The sequence below is a fragment of the Protopterus annectens genome, chromosome 8.part1 (genome assembly GCF_019279795.1).
Source record: "Protopterus annectens isolate FY-2018-M chromosome 8.part1, PAN1.0, whole genome shotgun sequence".
Classification (NCBI taxonomy): Eukaryota; Metazoa; Chordata; order Ceratodontiformes; family Protopteridae; genus Protopterus; species Protopterus annectens.
The window spans coordinates 469858438-469879250 of record NC_056742.1 but is presented as its reverse complement, the minus strand read 5'-3'; the positions used below and the strand labels follow the sequence as shown (position 1 = coordinate 469879250).

The window sequence follows — 20813 nt, the reverse complement described above, 5'->3', positions numbered from 1 at the left end:
CCTTACAGCCCTCGCTATGAGATAGTGGTTTTCGAGCACTTGCGTCTCAGGTGCTTGTAGCAGACCCTGTACAGGTATGTTTTCATTGCCTTTGTGTAGAAAATGTATTAATCCTTTTCTCTGGGATAATATATCACACCTTAATGATGATTACTTTATTTTATAAAGCTTATTGTGAAAAGGTTGTTGTCACTTCAAACATTGACTTTTGACTGTGTTACAAGGTTGTGACTATACAACTAGGAATCTAGCTGTACTATTACCTTTTCTCCTTATTACTGCTGAAACTCCCTAAGACATCTTGTACATGTACAAAAGAGAACATGATGATAAAGTATTTGTCACACAGCTGCATGGATTGGTGTTCTTTTCTCCTCTCCTACGTCTTCTGTTTGACACCGGTGCCCCCTGGTTCTGTCAACCTGTTGAAGTAGATCAGATGTTATTTCTGTATATGTTGACAAGAAACCACATGAAGCCAAGATCCTGTATGAAAGGGCAGCTGACAGGCACACTGGTTTTGTGACATCATGGCTACTAAATTTGTCACATCATAGCATTCCACAGGATGCTGAAATGATGTTTTTTGAATGTGAGCTTGGCTTTTGCTGTTAGTAGATGTTACAAAGAATTTAGTCCTTGTAACACAGAATAGTCATTTTATTTGTTTAAAGATTAAAACAATAGATATAATAAGAGCTTTAAAAGCTCCAAAAGAATGTAGATCAGAAAATCATTGTTAAAATATTTACGTAGATAAGCAGTATATAGTTTAGTTCAAACATTTAATTGTACGAAATACGATGTGGCAGTAACACTTTAAAATGAAGCCTTTAGGTTATCAGCAGTGTTCTGTGCAGTTGGTAATTACTTAGCATGTTTAAATAGTAAAACAGAGATCTGAGTCATCTGACCTGCAAGCTTCTCTTTTAAAATAATAGATCCCAAAATTTCCCCCCATAAAATATAATTAATTCCTTATCCCTCTACTTTTTTACAGTAACTTTTTTTTAAGTTGCTGACTTAATTCTTACATGTAAGTTGTGTATGTTGTTAAATTAAATCTGTTTTATTTATTTGTATTTACATGTTGTTATGCAGGTTATCCTTACTGGGAAGGCCCATTTTCAGAGAGGACCTGAGACAAAATAAAATGAACAAGGAAATAATAGTGGGAATAATAAGGCAGGATATCTGTAGTTGTAAGATTAGCACACAGAACAGGATGGAGAGAACCAAAGGCCATACGTGGTAAACAAGTATTCCAGCAACTACCAAAACAACCACTTTGGCCACTACGCTGATAAACATCCACAGGTAACTAATATAGAAAATGAACTTTAATAAAAACGTATTTAAATGTATTCAAAAACCTTAAACCACAGGTACATAAACGAAGGATAAGCACCTTCAGGAAGTACCCTTCACCAATCCTACCAATAGAAACATAGCAGAAAGTTTATTAAAAAAGCAAGTCATCCAATCAAATTTAATGTATGAGCATACTCCACTTCAGAATTGGCCCTATAGGGCTCATACATTAAATTTGATGGGATGTTTTCTGTATTAGTTGCCTGGTGGATGTTTATTAGCATGGTGGCCAGTGTGGCGGTTGTTGTAATTTCTGTAGTTTTAGTTACAAACGTATCAAATAATTTATTTACTTATATTTGTTTATAGAGGTAATACACTTATCAATATTGATGAATTTCAGGCTTAGCCCATGTAAATAAAGTAAATAAATATGCAAGTAAGTAAATAAAAATGCAGAAACAGCATGTGACATCATAAGATGTCAGACAAATGACTTTGAGAGGAAAGCAATATGAAACATGCAGGGGGAGACAGTAAGAAAGTGCATTTACTTAAACAATATATCTAACAAAGAAATAAATAACGCTGTAAAGTATCAGTCAGGCAGCTGTCCAAATGCTGTACATATAATCATTTGGAGGCTAAGGAATAGTCAAAAACTCCCAACTTCTCTAAAAACTAAAGTTAAGCAGTGTTATAACAAGATTGCATGCTTTTTTGCTAACAAACCCAGTCAAACTCACCAGTGTACCACAACTAAAAGAACTAAATTAGTTAGAACCACCTCACCATCTTACATACACTCAATCACAGCACAAAAAATAAACAGTCCTTTAGCAGATTCCCCAAAATTGTACCCCACAAAATCCCTTAAAATCAAAGGTACAATTCCTTATCATAAACAAACAAAAACAATCTGATTGACACTCCGTATACTATAACACAATGGCTAAAACCTGGAACTCATTCCTTGTGACAGTAAGATCATTACCTAACTGGCATGTTCAAAATGTCTTCAAAAACGCTCCTAATTCCTGGCAGTGCTCAGGCTTTATACCAGACTTGTCCTGTCCTACAATGTGTTTCTCTTTCACCCTCCTTCATCTTCTAACATCAGTTTTATCTCTTACTCCACTTTCTTGCAGTCATCCTCTCCCTTCACTTCCAACAGCAATATATATTTTTTTAATTTTTCTTATCTACTATCCCATTCCCCTACCTAACTACCATGTTCCACTACTGAAAATCTTACTCGCTTTGCTACTAAAGTAGATCATTTGCAATTCTTTCTCTGCTAACTTTATAGACCTGCTTTCTCTTCTCTTGTATACACCTATTTCCTTATTTACTAACCAAGCTTCCATTTGCTGTCTCATGTCTTGACACTCTTGTCAACTAATCGCTGTTTCTCCCTTACCTGTTTTGAATCTCTGTATTTTCCCCACTTTTCCTTCCAGTTCCATCTCTGTTTTTACCTCTTTTAATTTAAACATATTAGGCTTGGTTCTTTTTGTAGACATTCTTACCATTTATTTGGTTGTGCTGTAGTGTATTGTATAAATAACGTCCTTTACAACTTTGTTATTTTATATTGTACATCTCTAAATGATGATCCTTATCAAATATTACTATTTGCTATATTCTACTGTTCTTGTACTGCGGTGGTGGTGCTACGGTAGCGTTGTCGCCTCACAGTATGAGGTTGTCTTGTTCGATTCTCAGCTAAAGCGTCGAGACATGTGTGAATGGGTGTACCTTCGTTGAAGGTTGTGCGTCAGAGCTGGTAACTCGGTATGTAAAAATCTGTAAGCTGTGGCGACCCCAAACGGGAAAAGCTGAAAGATACAACAACAACATTCTACTGTTCTTGCTTTCGTCTATTATGTTGGAGCTTTACTTCCAGGGCCTGTCTTGAAAATGAATTGTTGCCTAGATGGTCTTTCTCAGTAACCATATGTCAATGGATAAATGAATTAAAAAATTAAACCATTGGGAGTTGATATAATGGTTAAGGTGTTTACCTCACAGTCACTAGGTACATGTTTGATTCTCACATTTGAAAGGGAATTTGGATAGGCCTTAAAATGGCCTGCAAGGGCAGCTGGCATAGTACTTGACTATGAAATTATAGTGTAGAAGAGCAGGTATTGAGAGGGATGTAATCATTGAGAAGGTTGTAATGCGCCACTAGTAATGACCTATGAAGAACTGAGTATTAATAACAGTAAGTGCCGCCAAATTTACTGCAAGCTAGGTCATCATTAAAAAAAGATTTGCACAATTTATTTTATTTATTTTACATTTGTTAACCGGGGTAGTCCAACTGGAATAGGTCCATTTTCAGTGGAGGCCCGGGGAGAAAAGCTCCAGAGTTACAAATAAGTGAAAAAAATACAATTCTTGCCAACAACTACACATTACACTTTATATAATACAATGAGTAAACAGTAGTAGAATTAATTATTAAAAAAAGGCTAGCATAGTACCATACATCTTTTAATCTGGTTTGCATGACAGAAAAATGGCTACGTTACAGAAACATGGAGAGGAGTGCCAGTGGATAAAAGGTGGGTAGTTAGGTGATACATGGACAGATCCAGGTTTTTCTAAGATGTACTTTGAGTGGGAGTTTGTGGATATATTGGTTATGCTAGAGGGGAGAGTGTTCCAGTATTTAGCTATTTTGTAGGAGTATAGGGCTTTGCCGTGTTGGCAGTGGTGATGTTAAGGAGAGGTTTATTAGAAGATGTAAGAGAACGATTGGAAGAGTAGTGGATTAGTAGATGTTTTAGTGATGGAGTTTTGTTTGGGTTGTTTGGGATATTAAAAGCACATGTAAGCTGTTGATAGTTAAGTAATTGCGGGAATTCGAGTAATTGAAGGTCAGTAAGTACTTTGCAGTGGTGGGTTTTGAAAGGGGAGTTGTTCGCAAATTTAGCAATTCTGTTGTAACATCCCTCGAATTTGTCGAGGTCTGTTTTTCTAATATAGGTAAATATGGATGCAGCATACAGTAGTCTGGATAAGAGATGAGTTTGGGCTAGGGTGATTCTTGCTTTGTCAGTGAGAAAATTCTTGTGACTATAAAGAGTACCCATTTTTTTGTGGACCTTCTGGATAGTTTGAGCTATGTGAATATTAAAGTACAGATTATCAGTCTCAACTTCTAGGAGTTTTGTATGTGTGGTAGGAGAGATGACTGTGCCGTTTCTAGATGTAATTGAGAAGGTTGGGGACGTGGATCTGGATTTATTGGGGGCAAACAAGAGAAGTTTTGTTTTATTAGGGTTGAGAATCAGTTGGATGTCAGAGATCCAGCCTTCTACAGAAGAGAAGGAGTCTTGGGCCAGTTTGTTTAGGGTGGTAAGAGATGGGGCTGCACAGATAAGTGTTGAGTCATCGGTGTATTGTATTAATGTGGCTTGTTTGAAGGAGGTATGTAGGTTATTTGTGAAAATAGAGAACAATAGCGGGCCAAGTATTGACCCCTGAGGTACACCTATAGAGGTAGGGAGGAGGGGTGATAGCTCAGCCTGCCAACAATTATTAATGTTGTGCAAATGTTGAGTAAGTTGGTTCCTAAAAGTAACCTGAGAAGCGAATAAGGGACATTTGCAGCTTAGTACAATATTTTATATGAAGGTGAGATGGATGTAAATGAATTTGTTTAGTAAAATATCCATCCATTTTTAAATGCATCAGATGTGAGCATTATCCAGTGGTTATGCAGCTAATTTTTATATTTTGTAATATTGTTAAGATTGCCTGTGAGAGGAGTAGCTAGGGCAGACCATGTGGAGCTCAAGCCGAGACCTACATTTGGCACACCCTGCCCCATATACCTGAACAGTGAAAAAAAGGGGAGGGGCTCTGCAAGTTACGAGCAGTCATTGAATCAATAAATGACTTAGCATTCTGCAGGAAATTGTGTCATAAAAAAATTACTGGTGTCAATGTCATGGACTGAAACTAAATGCCAGCAAATGCATTATTATATCCTTGGGGAAGTCATCTACCCCAGGGAACTACCATATTGACAATACCCCCCTAAGAGTTGACCCAGTTATTCAGGCTTTGGGAAGCTATGTGGATGGACAGTGACCTAACATTGGACAAACATATGCCTATTGTAAGAAAGTCCTTCTGTATTGCTTTGCTTATAAACAGAGGGTTTGTATATAGATCTGGGGATGTCATTGTCCCTCTTTATTCACTTCTAATTAGGCCAGTGACTGAATATAATGCCTCCTTTGGCATGCATCTGTCCAGTCAAATGCAACAACTGGAATGCCCACAGAGATATTGTATTAAAAGGATACAAGGCTTAAACATGTCCTACATGGACCGACTCAAAGCCCTGTCACTGTACTCGGTATCCTACAGATTGCTAAGAGGTGACCTGTATCTAGCATTAAAGGTATCCTCCAACCCAGTAATGATGGATTTACTGCATATCAGCAAGTCAATTGGCATCAGAAATACCTAGTCTAAGGATCTAAACCTCTTTTGCAACATCAGCAGAATGGTTTGGAGGGACAGGTATATCTAGCAGTGGATACCTCTGCTCTGGAACAGACTCTCCATCCACATAAAACAAAGTTCACCCTTGTCCATATTCAAGGGAAGTAAATAGTATGGGAAATAATAGCCAGGGAATTGTTATGGCTAGGCTTGTGTAGGCCCTAGGGCCGATAGCCTAGTACCAACCTATGAACCTAAGTACAACTTAGATTTATGGATGTTGAAACAGAACATTTACCCCAGGACTGCTCCCTGTAGTACTAATGCACACAAGTGCCTCCTAAATGCTTTATGCCTTGCACTGGTCCCCTCAAATTATCTGTGGTATGATCCCAATCATTTTTATTAGGGTTAATAGGGGGTGGGAGGTTGGCGTAATGGTTAAGGTGCTTACCTTAGAAACACAAGGTGCAGGGTTTGATTCTCACATGGGGTAATTGGCTAGGCTTAAATTGGCCCCCAAGCACAGTTAGCCTAGTACTAATTTATGAATAAAATTTCTGTGAATAAAAATGTATAATTATTGGCCATGGGGTGGGTAAAGCCAATCTAACATCAAATGTGATAGGATAATTCAGGCACCAAAATGGAAATTGGCTGGGCTTAAAAAATGGCCTACAAAGGCAAGTAGCATAATACTTACCTATGAACCTATTAAAAAAAAACAACTTGATAGGGAAAAACACCTTGAGGACAACTTCTCAGTCTTCATCCTAAATAACATGGATAATAATGCAAAACACATTACTGGAGCAATTTTTTATGTTTATAACACCAGTATTTTAAACTTTGTCCCTGTTTAAGTTATCCCTAAATAATGACAGACATTTGAGCTTCAGACTTCTTCCTTCAGAAAAGAGGTGCATAGTAGTGCAAAACACATCAGCTTGAACTCACTAAATAGACAGGCATTGGAGTTTTTGACCTCATTAATTTCAGAAGAGGCATATTAGTTTGTTTGCAACAGCAGTATTTCTAACTTTTAGCTGAGATGCCCCCCCCCCCCCACAAACTTCAAGTCTCTAATAATGACAGACTTTTCACTTTCATTACAGTCATGCTCTTTCAACCAGTGAATAATAAAACAACGTCTTTGCTTAGTCTTGAAACTACGAACATTTAACTATAAAAGTTTTATTGTTTAGACCTTATTTTCTTTTTGTGGCACTTTTTCCACTTTTTGTTTTTATCTTCTTAATCAGCCCCCCCCCCCCCCCCCCCCAGTGGGAGAAGCTGAAAGGAGATAAAAAAGAAGAGGAATCAGCCCCCCCCCCCAAAAAAAAAAATTATGGTAATGGTGTACTAACACTTCAACCTAATTAGCATGTTTAACACCTCTCATTCTTTCTTCTATCTCCATTCAAAATTCGGACCAGTTACAAGAACCTGGCATTGCCCATGCTGTTCTAACACATGCCTATCTCATGTTCCGGTTGCACAGCACCATCTGTTATAGCAACCCCCAAAAATCTTTTTCAAACCAGTCAGAAATGGCAAGAATCCTCTCACCTAGTACATTTTGTAATTTGTTTAATTTTCCTAAGTAAATTGATTCTTAAGCTACACCATGTACACAATCACCCTGGATAGTCCATAGGTAAATACATTTTGTTTGGGAGATTTAGCACTTGGTAGGCTGGTCCTTATAATTTTTTTATTGCATTTGTTTACTGGGAAAGTCCACAGGGCCTAAAAGAGCCCATTTTCTGTGTAGGCCCTGGGGAGAAAAGCTCCGACAAGAACATAGATAGATAGATACAGAAAATGTTAAACATTAATTGGTACAAAAGTAGATACAGTGTCATACATAGTGATTACAGTAATATATACAAAATAGATACATAAAAGCAGGAATTTTGTTGGTTGCCAGATGAATTCAATCAGAGAGGTGTAAACAGAGATATATTAATCAACATTATTGTAAAAGTATCAACAAGTGATGAAAAATAATAATTATGAAGATAATATCATCAATCAGCAGTAGCAAAAAGCATGGGAGTTTAGTTATCATATAAGGAGGAGGTTAGGTTATAGAGCAGGTACATAACCAGGAAGAGTTGAGATGAGTTTTCAGTATTTGTTTGAAGGTGGTGGTGCTGCTGCCTGTGTTTCTTATAGAAGGTGGAAGTGAGTTCCATAGTTTGGTGACTGTGAAGGAGTAGAGAAATTGAACAGCAGGTAAGGTGGGCTTTTCTGCTTTTAGAAGTAGATGATTTTCAGGTCTTGGTTGCCTGCTTGGTTGGTATTGGCCAAGTAGTGTCAGGTAGTATCAAGAGAGCAGGACAGTCTGTGGGGCTGTAGATTATTTTGTGCGCTGTAATTAGTTGGGTAAATGAGAGATGGTGGGGGGAGGTTCCAGCCAGCCTAATTGTTTCAGTGAGTTACAGTGGTGGGATGAGAATTTGGCCTTGTTGACAAATTTGGCTATTCTGTTGTAGCACATACCAGGTATGGATTTTGCAGAATTTTGGATATTAGTGAGGAGAGGGGTGCCATAAAGGGGAGCATACAGAGCTTTTGGTTTGTGTTTTTGCTGTTATTGTTTATGTGTAGCTCAAACTTAAGGTTTTCATCTATAATAATGCCTAGTAATGTAGTGTGTGGGACAATTTCTATAGTGGTATTGTCTTAGCTTGTATTGTGAGGAGTTTTTTTTTTATCTACGAGAGTGGTTTTCTTATGGGTAAAAAGTATTAGTGTAGTTTTTATTTTGGATTTAGGTCTAGATGTTTGTTAAGCATCCAAGATTCAGTAGAGATGAGGGCATTCTGGGAGATTTGCTGGAGTTCAGAGCTGGAATTTGCAGTGCATATTGCAGAGTCATCAGCATACTGGATTACTGAGCACTGTGGGAGAGTGGAGTGAAAGTTGTTAATAAAGATTCTAAGTAAGAGAGGACCAAGTATGGAGCCTTGGGGTACCCCTGTGGAAGTATTGAGGAAGGGAGAGTAAGATTGTTGCTATTTGGTGGATTGCTGCCTATTGAAGAGATAGCTATTGAACCATTGTAGGGTAGATGGAGAAATGCAGAAGGTGGATAGTTTGGAGAGGAGGATGGTGTTAGAAATGGCATCAGAAGATTTGTAGAGATCTAGGAAAAGGGAAGTGATTATTTTGCTAGAATACTGTGCTCTGTTAACTGTATCAAGGAAGGAGAGGAGGACAGTCGTGGTGCTGTGTCTTGGTCTGAAACCATGCTGAGACTGTATCAAGGAGGGCGGTAGTGGTGCTGTGTCCTGGACTGAAACCATGCTGAGCGGGTGATAGAAAATTGGTTTTCAAGCAGGTGGTTGAGGAGTTGGCCATGGATACATCTTCCCAGTGTTATAGATAGGGGTGAGAGAATTGCTATGGGCCGAATGTTTGTGGCGTCTGTGTTGGTGCCTCCTTTGTGTAAGGGGAGATTGAATGCTTTTTTCCAGATGTCTGGGACTAGGGATTCTTTAATTTATCTGTTAACGAGTATGCTGATGGGATAAGCTATAGAGTTTGCAGCTAGCTGCAGGAAGTGTGGGGGTAGATTGGCAGGGGCCAGAGTACAGGGTTTTAGCTTAAGTAAAAGTTTTTTTATTGTGCCGGTGGTATGGGGGAGAATTTTAGGTTGGAGTCAAGGATAGGATTGTTTTCTGGGATGATTTGGTCATCAGCTGTCTTAGGAAAGATGGTGGTTAGGTTAGCTGTGGTGTTAATGAAGTAGGAATTGAAGGGGGTGGCAAGTTCAGCCGGGGTTTTGTCTGGTCAGGGGGATGGTTTGCTTTGTGAGCCTGGGTGTAATAGTCGGTTAATGGAAGACCAGAAATTTTTGGGATTATCTTTATGTTGGCTTTGTAGGTAGAGGTAGTGTGCTTTTTTATCTCTGGTTATTAGCCGTTTTCCTGGTTACAGAGTTGCTTGTGTTGTAGTAGAGTCGAGGGGTCTTTATTTTTCTGCTTTGATTTCCAGATTGAAGAATCTGTCTCCAATCTTTAACAATAATTATGGTATTTATATGGCATACTTTGTTTTCAGCAACATTTAGATTCTCTGACAATACTCATTCCCCCATCCATATCTGGGACTTACCCAGAAGTGTTTTTATCGCAGAGCATTTCAAATGCAGTTCTATTGTTCAGCTTAGAGAGAATTTCCATTTTACAAATATCTACACCTATTAACTTATGAAAGATGAACTCATCCCAAGGAAAAACACATTTCACAGAGTACAGTCAAACAGGCAGAACATGAGCAACAGCTTTAGTTTGTGGTGCTGAAATGTTCAGTGGAACAGTTAATTTTTCCTTAACTGAATACTTATCTAGCAGGACAAGAGCAAATCCAACAAAAGAGAAATCAGTACCAAGAAAGCAAGCTAGTAGCTGACTGCCAACTCTGTCTTGCCTGCGTAGCCTGTTGCCAATCCAACCCAATGCCCACTCTCCGCTTGCTTTTTTACTTAACATATCCGGGCTGGCTCCACACCAGGTATGATTTAACTTGTGATTTTGGTGGACCTATAGTGAGTTAGTATCTTCCTTTTTTCCCCCCAGGCACTGCAGTAGCAAGACGTTGTCCCGTTCGATTTTCAGCTAGAGCGTCTTCTGTGAGGAGACATGCGTGAATGGGCGTGCCTTCATTGAAGGTTGTGCGTCAGGGCTGGTAACTCGGCACGTAAAAATCCACTACCAAACATTAGCGGACTGGAGTTCCACTGTGGCGACCCCTAACCGGGATAAGCCGAAAGAGACAACAACAACAACTGCAGTAGGTAGGTACACAGAAATAGCATGCTCTCATTCTCCCAACCTGCTTCCCCGTTCAGTAAAACAGAAAAATAAATTATTAGTAAGTTAAAAAATATATATATATATTTATTTTACATTTGTTGACCGGGATAGTCTGACTGGATACATGTCTATTTTCAGCGGAGGCCCGGGGAGTAAAGCTCCACAAAAATAATAATAATAATAATAATAATAATAATAATAATAATAATAATAGTACAATAATAATCAAAGAGAGCAAAGGATTTAGATGCATCATTTCAGAAGGTCTAACACAGTAGGAATACACTGGCACATGCTAAAGGTTAACAGAGCGAGAAAAAAATACGAAATAGATAATTTCACAAATGTAAAGCACAATAGGAAAACTCTACAGTATACAGAAAGTATAAACTCAGCAGGCATAAATGTACATTATGACATGACACAACAGATGAATGGAATATCTGGCTTGCTAATAGCCTGATAAGTAGAGAAAGACCAAGTTGTTGGATTGAGTTAGTCAGGGTTTAGGCAGGGGCAGAGACAGTTTTAAAGTATATTTTGAGGCCTTTTTTAAATAGGGGAAGAGATGTTTCTTAAGTAAGAGTTTCAGGAAGTAGGTTCCAAATTTTACCAACTGAGTTAGCAAACAGGGAATCACCTGCTGTATTCTTGGATTTTAGGGTTAGGACTGATGGTTTGTTGGACAAACGAAGTGGCCTGAAAGCATTATTTGGGCTGATAATGCTCTTGAGGGTTAGGGTATTGTCAGGTTAGTTGAGTACTTTGTGTGCTGCTGTAAGCTGGTTGAGCTTTAAAAGGGAAGGAAATTCCAGCCAATCAAGTTGAGTTAGGATGTTGCAGTGGTGAGTCCTGTATGCCATACCTGTGGCAAATCTAGCTATATGGTAGTAGCAGGAAGATAGTTTGCTGAGGTTAACTTTAGAGAGGTTAGTAAATACCGGTGAGGCATAGAGGAAAGTGGAGAGAAGATGGGTTCATGCAGTGGCAACCCTAGCAAAAGGGGTGAGGAAAGGTTTGACCTTGTAGAGGGATCCTAGTTTTTTTGTTAATGGACTTAATAGTGTGGTTGATATGCATGTAAATTTGAGGTTAGTATCTATTAGTACTCCTAGGAGCTTAGTTTGGTTGTCTGGGGAGATGATTGTGCCATTGTTAGACTTAATAGTGAAGAATGGATGAGTGTATCGAGGGGTAGGTGAGAAAAGCAGCAGCTTGGTTTTGTTGGGATTCAGGAGCAGTTGTCAATTAGTTAGCCAGTTTTCAATACTGTTAAAGGTATTCTGGGTTAGGGATAGCAGATTTGTTTGTGAAGTAGAAGAGTAAATCAAGGTAGAATCGTCGGCATATTGGATGCAGTGTGCATTTGGAATGGTAGTATGAAGGTCGTTTATAAAGACAGAGAAGAGGAGGGGACCTAGTATAGAGCCGTGAGGGGACTCCTAGGGTGACTGGGAGATGGGATGACAGCTTATCCTGCCATAGGACAGCCTGCTGTCTACCACTTAGATTGGATTGAAACCATTGTGTGTGTATATATATATATATATATATATATATATATATATATATATATGTATATATATATAATCTATATGTGGATTCCTATTACAAGAATGAAAGTTCACTACCTTGAACTTGTAATAGGAAGCCTCACTTCTGTGAAAGTTCACTTTAATGAAAGTGAACTTTTGCGTAAGTGCACTTCACCGAAAACACCGCAGCACAGTGGAGGACATAAAAAAACAAGCTATGTCCTCCATTATGGTGCAATAGTCACGGACTTCAGGGTTAGGGCACGGGTTAGGGTAAGGGGATAGTTAGTAAAGCTATCCCCTTACCCTAACCCATGCCCTAACCCTAAGGTTCGTGACTATAGCACCATAGTGGAGGACATTGCTGTGTTCTTCACTGCGCTGCAGTCATCACGGACCTTAGGGTTAGGGCATGGGTCATGGTAAGGGGATAGCCCTATGGGCTATCCCCTTACTATGATCCATGCCCTAACCCTAAGGTCCGTGAGTACTGCACAGAAGTTCAGTACAACACCCGTTCGTTGTACTGAACTTTGCATAAATGCACTTTCGCTTCAATGAGCATTCCATGCACTATTTCGAATTAGTGAAAATTCGATCTATGGAACCCATATATGTATGTGTGCATATGTATATATGTATACACATTATATATATATTTAAATAAAACAGGCAAATTCCAAATCTGAAGTCTGATATTATATAATAAGAGCTTAAATGATTTGCGAATAATTTTGTTAAAATCAGAGAGAACAGGACAAGTACTGTTCTCTCGCTGTGAGTACCAAAGATGAAGCCCAGTAATTGTCTTCTGTAGCCCACCCCTTCACCCGGCCACCCAGTCAGAAGCCTTCGTGCAATGCCTGAGGGTCATCCCTTATGCAAAAGGGAGGGATGAGCAGATGCCCATGTAAGGTACTTGTAAATGGGCGGAGAGCAGTCAGGAATACTGTGTTGGAAGTACAGTTTTGCTGTTAAAGTAAACAGAAAACAACAAAAAAACAAATAGTAAAAATTTTTCTCAGCATTATTTTTCTGCTATTTGTACTCTGTGTAAGATGGCGCCCAGGGAAGCTGCCCCTTTTGCTCCACAGTTTCTGCACTACTGCCTGTGACTGCCATACCCTGAGGTAATTTAGGTGTAAATAGTTTACCAAGTCTGCCTTTGCTGAATAATTTAGGCATTTATAATGCTTTGCTTGGTCTTTTTTTAGAGAGATTCCTGTATCCAACAAAAATAGACTAGAAGCTTAAGTAGAGATGCCTGTTGCCACAAAAGAAGTTTAAGGGTGTCATATTTAACAGAAGCAACTTCATTAAGTGCATTCAGTCACCAGGGAGATTCAGACAGCATTCATTTATAGGTCTTATTATATGAGAAAACACCTCTACTGATGGGTAGCCTTCATCTCTTCATCACTGTTGACAGAGGCATGCCTCTCAAAGGAGGAAAAGTTAGCCATCTTTGTTGTTGTCTTCTAACTCCCGGTAACAAGATGACCTTTTCTGGATACCCCTGGGCTTTTTGTTCCCCCATGCACATTACATTTGGTGATGGCAAGAGGTGGCGGCCATGTAGCTTTTCATCTTGCTTGTTATCAGGGGTGTTTGTATTAACAACTTACTAACCTTGATTGCATGTGTCTTCAGGTATGCAGTGCATGGATCACCTCCTTGCATTCACAGTGTGACTTGCAATATGGCATTCCACTGGCATGTGTTCCTGGAACTAGCTTATCATCTCCCCATCAAGATACCACTCCATCCCACTGAGACAGAAGACAAGACTGCTGACCACCAAATCCTAACTCCTTTGTCAGGCTCTTCAGTTCCAGTCTTACTAATGAAGTCTGGAAATCTGGCACCAGGGTCTGTTACCTTTGCCACTGCATCACTACATCAGACTTACTTCTCCATTTCTGTGGCAGCAGCCCATTGATCAGAGAAGGACCAAACCAGCAGGAAAGACCTGAAACTGTAACATACAGAAAAGCACACATGCTCAGTAATAAATATATTGAGAAGCAGGGGACTGATAACTGACACTTTAAGGTGTACTTTTATGGTATGTTAATATATAACTAACCTATCTCTTTGAGGTAGTTTCAGTTTTTAGACTAATACTCATGAATTAATACAGAACAGTGAATAGATAATCATTTTACAAGTGACCATGTAAAGCAACCCTGCTAAAGCCTCATCAAGAGCATTAGGTGAGGCTTTAACTTTTCTTTTCTGCTCTTGGATAAGGCAGTACTTGAACAAGCCACAGGAACACTTTGCTTAACAAAAAACTAACAATGGGACATGATTGGGGGTCTGGTTATAAATGTTTAATCCAGTTACATGCTGGTACATTTCATGGCCTAAATGATATTGTTATCATTAAGACAGCATAAGAGATGACATTTGACCAATGAATGCTTAGTAATGATCATGTGATTTTAATTGATAGTATGTCACATGTTTTTCATTATCCTCTTAAATTCAACCTGATGAAGTAGCTTTTGTGAAAGCTTCTTGATTTTTATTACTAAAGTATTCCTCCACATACTTCCTGAGCCAGTTGCCTGCAGGAGATTTTCTTTATTTGCTATAAGGCACCCTTTGGCAAAAGTTTCTGGCACAAATTATGTGGATTGCAGTAAATTAAAAAAAGTACTCTTTTTAAATGTTTTAAGTACATATCTAAAACTTATATAAAAAAAAGTTTGGAGAGCGTTGAAAGAAACCAGACAAGTACCTCTGATTTCCTTGCAAGAGTAAGCACTTGCATTCATAGGGGAATAAATGGAAGTCACATCATTACTTTTGGGAGACCTTATGATAAGTCAGCAAGCACTGTCATTTGAGGATATGAAGATCTTGCTAGCAGATCGAGAATGTATCTCAGCTGAAGAGCTGTGCAAAAATTGTGACCCCTAGCAAGCATGGCACAGCTGCACAAGAGGGGTTCACCTTGCAGTAGTCTTGAATGTAAGGGAATTCATGAGGGTAGTCTATAATCTGTAAGCATTTGATTTATTAGGACATATATTTGGGGGGGTAATTGTAATCATACTCAACTTCTTTTTTAAAGAGTTCTCTAAAACATTTTAATCCATAACATGGGTTTAAAACATTAATAGAAAAAAAACTAAGTGTAAAAGAACCGTTTCCATTGTTATTGTCTTGCAGTATGCACATATAGCTTCTTTCTAATCATTTTCATTCACTCCTGCTTTACATACATTGCCAAATTCCTGCCTTCCCTTAAACCTCACCCCTCCCCTTCCTGACCATTATTCTAAATGAGTTATTCATAGGTTCACAGTTAATAGGCTATCGGCCTTTACGGGCCATTTTTAAGCCTAGCCAGTTTCTCTTTCAGTACTTGAATTAACCTCTCCCATTTGGTGTTAGATTGCCCTTACCTATCCCATGATCATTAATTATATTACCTCTAGTGAGAATAACTGGGATTACACCATAGATAATTTGAGGGGACCCATGTATGGGTAAAAAGCATTTAGGAGCTGCGTGTCTTCATTAATAGTACAGGAGACAGCCCTGGGGCAGTGTTTGTTGGTTCCTTATGTCCATGTTAATTAGTTTCGTGGTATGTATTTCCATGGCCTTGCATATGAGGTTGATCAGACTTATGGGTCTATAATTGCTTGGGTCTGTGGAAGGTCCTCCCTTGTCCAGAGGAATGACTGTAACTGTTCTCCGTTCACTTGGTACAAAAGCTGTAATGAGGCTGAGGTTGAACAGTGTTGTTAGGGAATTGTCTAAATTATGCTTCATGCTATTTAAAATTCATCATGGGATATTGTCAGGACCCATCGATGCAGTGTTTTTAGCTTTTGATAGTGCATTTAAGACTTGGTCTTGTGTGATACCTGGAGGTGTATCTTTTGGGACAGACGGAGGGGAGAGAGGTATATAGTTTGAGCTGAATTTATTGGCCAATAGGTTCACTGTATTTTCACTGTTAGTGTAGATAACATCAGTCACAGTCATTTCAGCCCATTGCTGTGCTGTGGTTCTGAGATTATGAGCATAACTAAAAAAGGCCTTGTGATTGTCTTTGGCTTGGGTAAGCTATTTTAGCTTCAAACTTGTTTTTGATAGATTTTATTAAGCTCTTGAGTTGTTTGTTTATTTCAGTGATGATGGCTCTGGCATTCTGGGAACTACTCCCCATACTTTTTGTGAAAATTCTGTTTCTTTTATTGTAACACTTGTTGATTTTTATGGTTCCACCATGGAGTTTGTTTCTGGGGTTTGCCCTGCATTTGTCCTTACAGGGTCCTGTTGCATCTATGCAGCTGTTTACATACTCGTATAGGGTGGTAGTGCATGTTTCCACTTGTTCACTGGAGTTAACGAAGTTTAGTTGGGATTTGAATTTTGGCAGTGTATCACTTTGGAGAAGGTAGTTTCTCTTAGAGAAATTTCTAAGGGTACTTTGGGTGGAAGGGTGTCTGGTTTAATTTTTATTTTGTAGGAGACTGCTTTATGGACTCAGACCTCACAAATAACTAACATATGCAAGAGATGGTGCAGGATGTCCTCCTACTAGTAAGGACAAGATCAAAGATATTTCCCCCAGAGGGTACTCTTGACTAATTGTTCCAGGATGTTTGTATTGACAAAGTCCAGGAATCTGTATGCTTGTGCACTAGTGGTGGTGTAGGTTTCCCACTCCATAGTTGGATAGTGTAAGAACATGGCATTGAGTTTAATACTGAGTGATTCTAGTTCCTCTAGGTAGGCATTGTGTTTTTTTTGTTCCATTTATTTCTATGAAATTTAATCCTACCCAGTTCTAAAGAAAGTTCTCACTAGCAGTTCTTTCATTTATTGTACAATATCCAGAACCTCCAGTATTATGGGAATATAGTTTGATTTCCATTTTTTCCTAGTAGTTGCTTGTTTGGCAGCCAGTAAAATTAAACTTAATAAAGTTAACTGTGTCTAGGCAGCTCATATCTTTTATTCTGGCTCAAAAGAATAATTTCTTTAGATGTAACCATTTGTTTCCTCAACATTTCTGTCATCATACTCTGTAAAAAAAAACTTTTAGAATCTGCCAACTTGTTACAGTCGTAAAAATGTTTCTGCTCACCTTTCTCTTCGCCATCACACTTCTAGAATTTGCTGAAAGGATAGGGAAGAATTCTCTGAAGTCCGGGGTAGAAAAATCTTCTAAACACTTCACTGCAAAAAGTCGTAACTTACTGGACTTTGTTGCATACTTTGGGGGCCGTACGGATTTCTTCCCGTTGTTCATTTATAAAGTCCCTTCCCATTATCTTTTCCCAGTCTTCTCTAACCTCTTCTGGTTAATTCTTGTATTGTGCAGTGTTTTATTTTCCATTTTAATTTTCCCTTTCTTAACACAACTTCTGTTCTGCACTTAAGTAAAAGCTGGACCAGAGCTGGTCTTTTACTTAGCAAGCCACTTTTCTTTTCATCATCTCCCTCATAATGATTACTTTCTTTTTGCTTTATTTCTCTTTGAATGTTGTTCTTTTTGCTCACATTTATTAGGCAATATGTACTTAGAATAAAATGAATTGCTGACAAAACTTGTACGTGTTTAGTTCACTACTTTGTAGTTACGTCATTTCTTCTTCTTCATGATCATAGGTTCTTAGGCAGTTACAATGCTAATGGCCCTAGGAGGCCTTTTTAAGCCTGCCTATGGTTTCCTATATGTAAATGACAGGATAAATTACCCATGGGGCACATAGTTGGGTTTAGTAAGCAGAGCATTTACAAGCAGTTCTGTCCAATAGGAGCATAGGTGCCAGTCCAGGTGTAAATTGTTAATTCCCCATCAGTGACATACCTCATTTAACATAAATGGAAAGCCTGTTCCAGAGTAGGGATGGTTTCTGAAACACATACCTGTCGCTACAAACATTTTCTGTTTATGTTGCAAATGAGGTTTAGGTCCTTCAGTCAGGTATTTCTAATTCCATTAGACTTGCACATGTACAGCAAGCCCATTAGCACTGAATCAAATGATGCCTTGTAAGCCAGGCATAGATCACACCTCAGTAGTCTGTAGGAGACTGAGTATAAAGATAAAGCTTTAAAGCAGTCTGCGTATTCCTTGTGGTTTATGCCTTGTATGTATTCCTTTTGTGAGTTGTCTAGGGGAATGGTACAGTTGTTACATATGCCTGGTTAGGTACATACCAAAGGGAGCATTGTACTCCATGATTGGCCTAATGAGAGCTAAGTACAATGAGATGGTGCCATCCTTGGACCTGGGTGCCTTAGTCTTGTATATGAGTTATGCAGTAATGAATGTTGTCCTTACAACAGTGGACACATGATGGTCAAAGATCATATCACTGCACACATATGTTCCCAGGTCCCTAACCAACAAGTGTATTGTCTATGAGGTATTTTGCAGGGTTGGCTGTCTTTCCAAAGGATAGTATAATACATTGTTTGGCATTCAATGTTAGACAATGGATCTGGCACTAATTATTAGCTTGTGACAAGCCCTCTTGGAGGATATTAGTGTCCTTGGATGATTCTGTGCTTGTGCTGAGCTTGTAGTGGTCTGCAAACTTGGCCAACCATAGGCCTTTCGTGTTAGTTTTGACTTCTGAAAAGTAGATACCGAAAATAAGTGTCCCTAGCACTGTGCCCTAAGTGACTCTGTTGGTGACTGACCTTATTGTGGTAGTAGAGTCCCCTATCCTGACTTCATGTGTTCCTTCTGTGAGCTGTTTGGTTATCCATTGGTTGACATGAGGTTTACTGATGTATATTTGCTGTTCCTATTCGGCCCAAATTGTGACTTAAAAGCAGTCCAGTGTTTAGGAGCAGTTCACTTGCCAAGTCTACAAAGGACAAATCCAAAAAACAATGCTCGATGCTGATGTAGTTCAACCAAAGGATACAAATAAACAGCAATTCAACAAAAAAATCCTTGGAAGAATACTGCTATGTATCCAAAGTTGTTTATTTAAAACCAAGTAGAAAGACAATATATCCAAATGATTAGCGCTTTCGGGTGTTAGCCCTTCGTCAGATAAAATTCAAATGACACAAAACACAATTTAAAACAATGAACAACCAATCAAATGCTAATAGAAAACCCGCCTATTTTTCAGGGTGGGTTTCATCGGGATGACATCATTCTAGCCCGATCTCCTGTGTGCCATGAGCTCTATAATCCACCTGGATTCTATTAACTCTGTGAGTTGTTTGATGTCCCCCCCTTTTCTATTAAGTTTGACATTGACTATGGCCCTAAATCTAAAACTGTGAGTAGGATTATCTTTTACATGTCTAAAAAGGGCATTATGTATATCCCTGTTCCTGATGGCTGACATGTGTTGTAGGTCCCTTACTTTGAACATATTGTTGGTCTTGCCCACATAAAAACACGGGCAAGACATACAGTCAGCCAAATAGACAACATCTTTGGTTCTACAAGTTGCCCTAGCCTTTAATAAAAAAGTTTTTCCTGTGGTGGGATGTGTAAAGGTTGTATCTTTATGAATATGTGGACAAGTCTTGCACATCCCACAGGGCACACTACCAGCTTGTAAGATAGGGGTAACTGTATCGTTGGAATGTTCTCCACATAAAATATTTTTCAAATTCTTGTTTTTCCTATATCCAAATCTGGGACAGGGGCCTACTATATTCCTGATCCTATCATCACTGATCAAAATATTCCAATTTTTCTTAACAATTTCACTAATCTCTCTAATGTTACTACTATAGGTAAACATTATTTTAGATCCATGATCACCTATTCCATCATGCGGGGATATCATTGCTACACTGTCGGAACGGTGTAGCCATGGTTTATATTTCTGTCCCCTCTTGACCTTACTGTTATGAACAACCTTATTTACCATGCCTTCCTGATATCCCCTATCATGGAGAAAACCTTTCAGCCTGTCTACTTCCCCTTCAAAACATGAGTCCTCTGTGCAAATTCTTGAAATCCTGCCCAGTTGTCCCTGCACTATATTGGGGAAAGTATAGCGTGGATGCATGCTATCAAACGACAAGAGCGTGTTTTTCCAACAGTCCTTCCTGTGTAGGCTTGTAGAAAAGCCTAAACTGGTTTGTTCTATGGAGACATCCAAAAAATCTGTTTGTGTAAATGATGCTTCCTTAGTAAACCTGAAAAAGTCAGTGGTGGAGTGTAGGAAGGTGATGAAATCTTCCAATGAAGATACCTCCCCCTTCCATAAAATAAAAACATCATCCACAAACCGTGGAACTCTATAACTTCCTTAGAATAGAGGGAGTGGTTACACCTCTCTTTAAAGGACTACCAAAGATTCATAAATCATTGAATGACCCGCCTCTGCGACCTATAGTGTCAGGGAGGAAATGGGTCACTGAGAACGCCTCCATATGGCTGGAAACCACACTTAGGCCACATGTCGATAGTATGGATAATATTCTGACAGATACTGGAGGTTTTTTAAAGGCATTAGGAGAGGTGGAAAGGGCGCTTCCCGAGGGTCCCTATCTCATGGTAACCCTTGATGTGCAGAGTTTATTTACAGTTATTAATAATGACTATGGCATTACAGCAATTAGTCAACTTTTGAAGGAGAGTGATGTCACTGACCAGAAGATAGATTTGATTAAAACTATGCTGAGTTTGGTCTTGGAAAATAATGTATTTTTGGGTCCACAAAATTGTATA

At 38.9% G+C, this 20813-nt stretch overlaps 2 protein-coding genes across 2 annotated transcripts in view; one reads left to right on the top strand and one right to left on the bottom strand.

Moving 5' to 3' along the window:
• The window catches only part of LOC122810063 (mitochondrial inner membrane protease ATP23 homolog), an 88359-nt gene extending 70951 nt beyond the window's left edge, over positions 1–17408 (bottom strand). Inside the window, exon 1 of the mRNA XM_044081556.1 lies at positions 17244–17408. Within this exon, the coding sequence (XP_043937491.1) occupies positions 17244–17408 (165 nt within the window). The remainder of the gene's footprint in view (positions 1–17243) is intronic.
• The window catches only part of FTO (FTO alpha-ketoglutarate dependent dioxygenase), a 1656404-nt gene that overhangs the window by 329534 nt on the left and 1306057 nt on the right, over positions 1–20813 (top strand). The window lies entirely within an intron of this gene.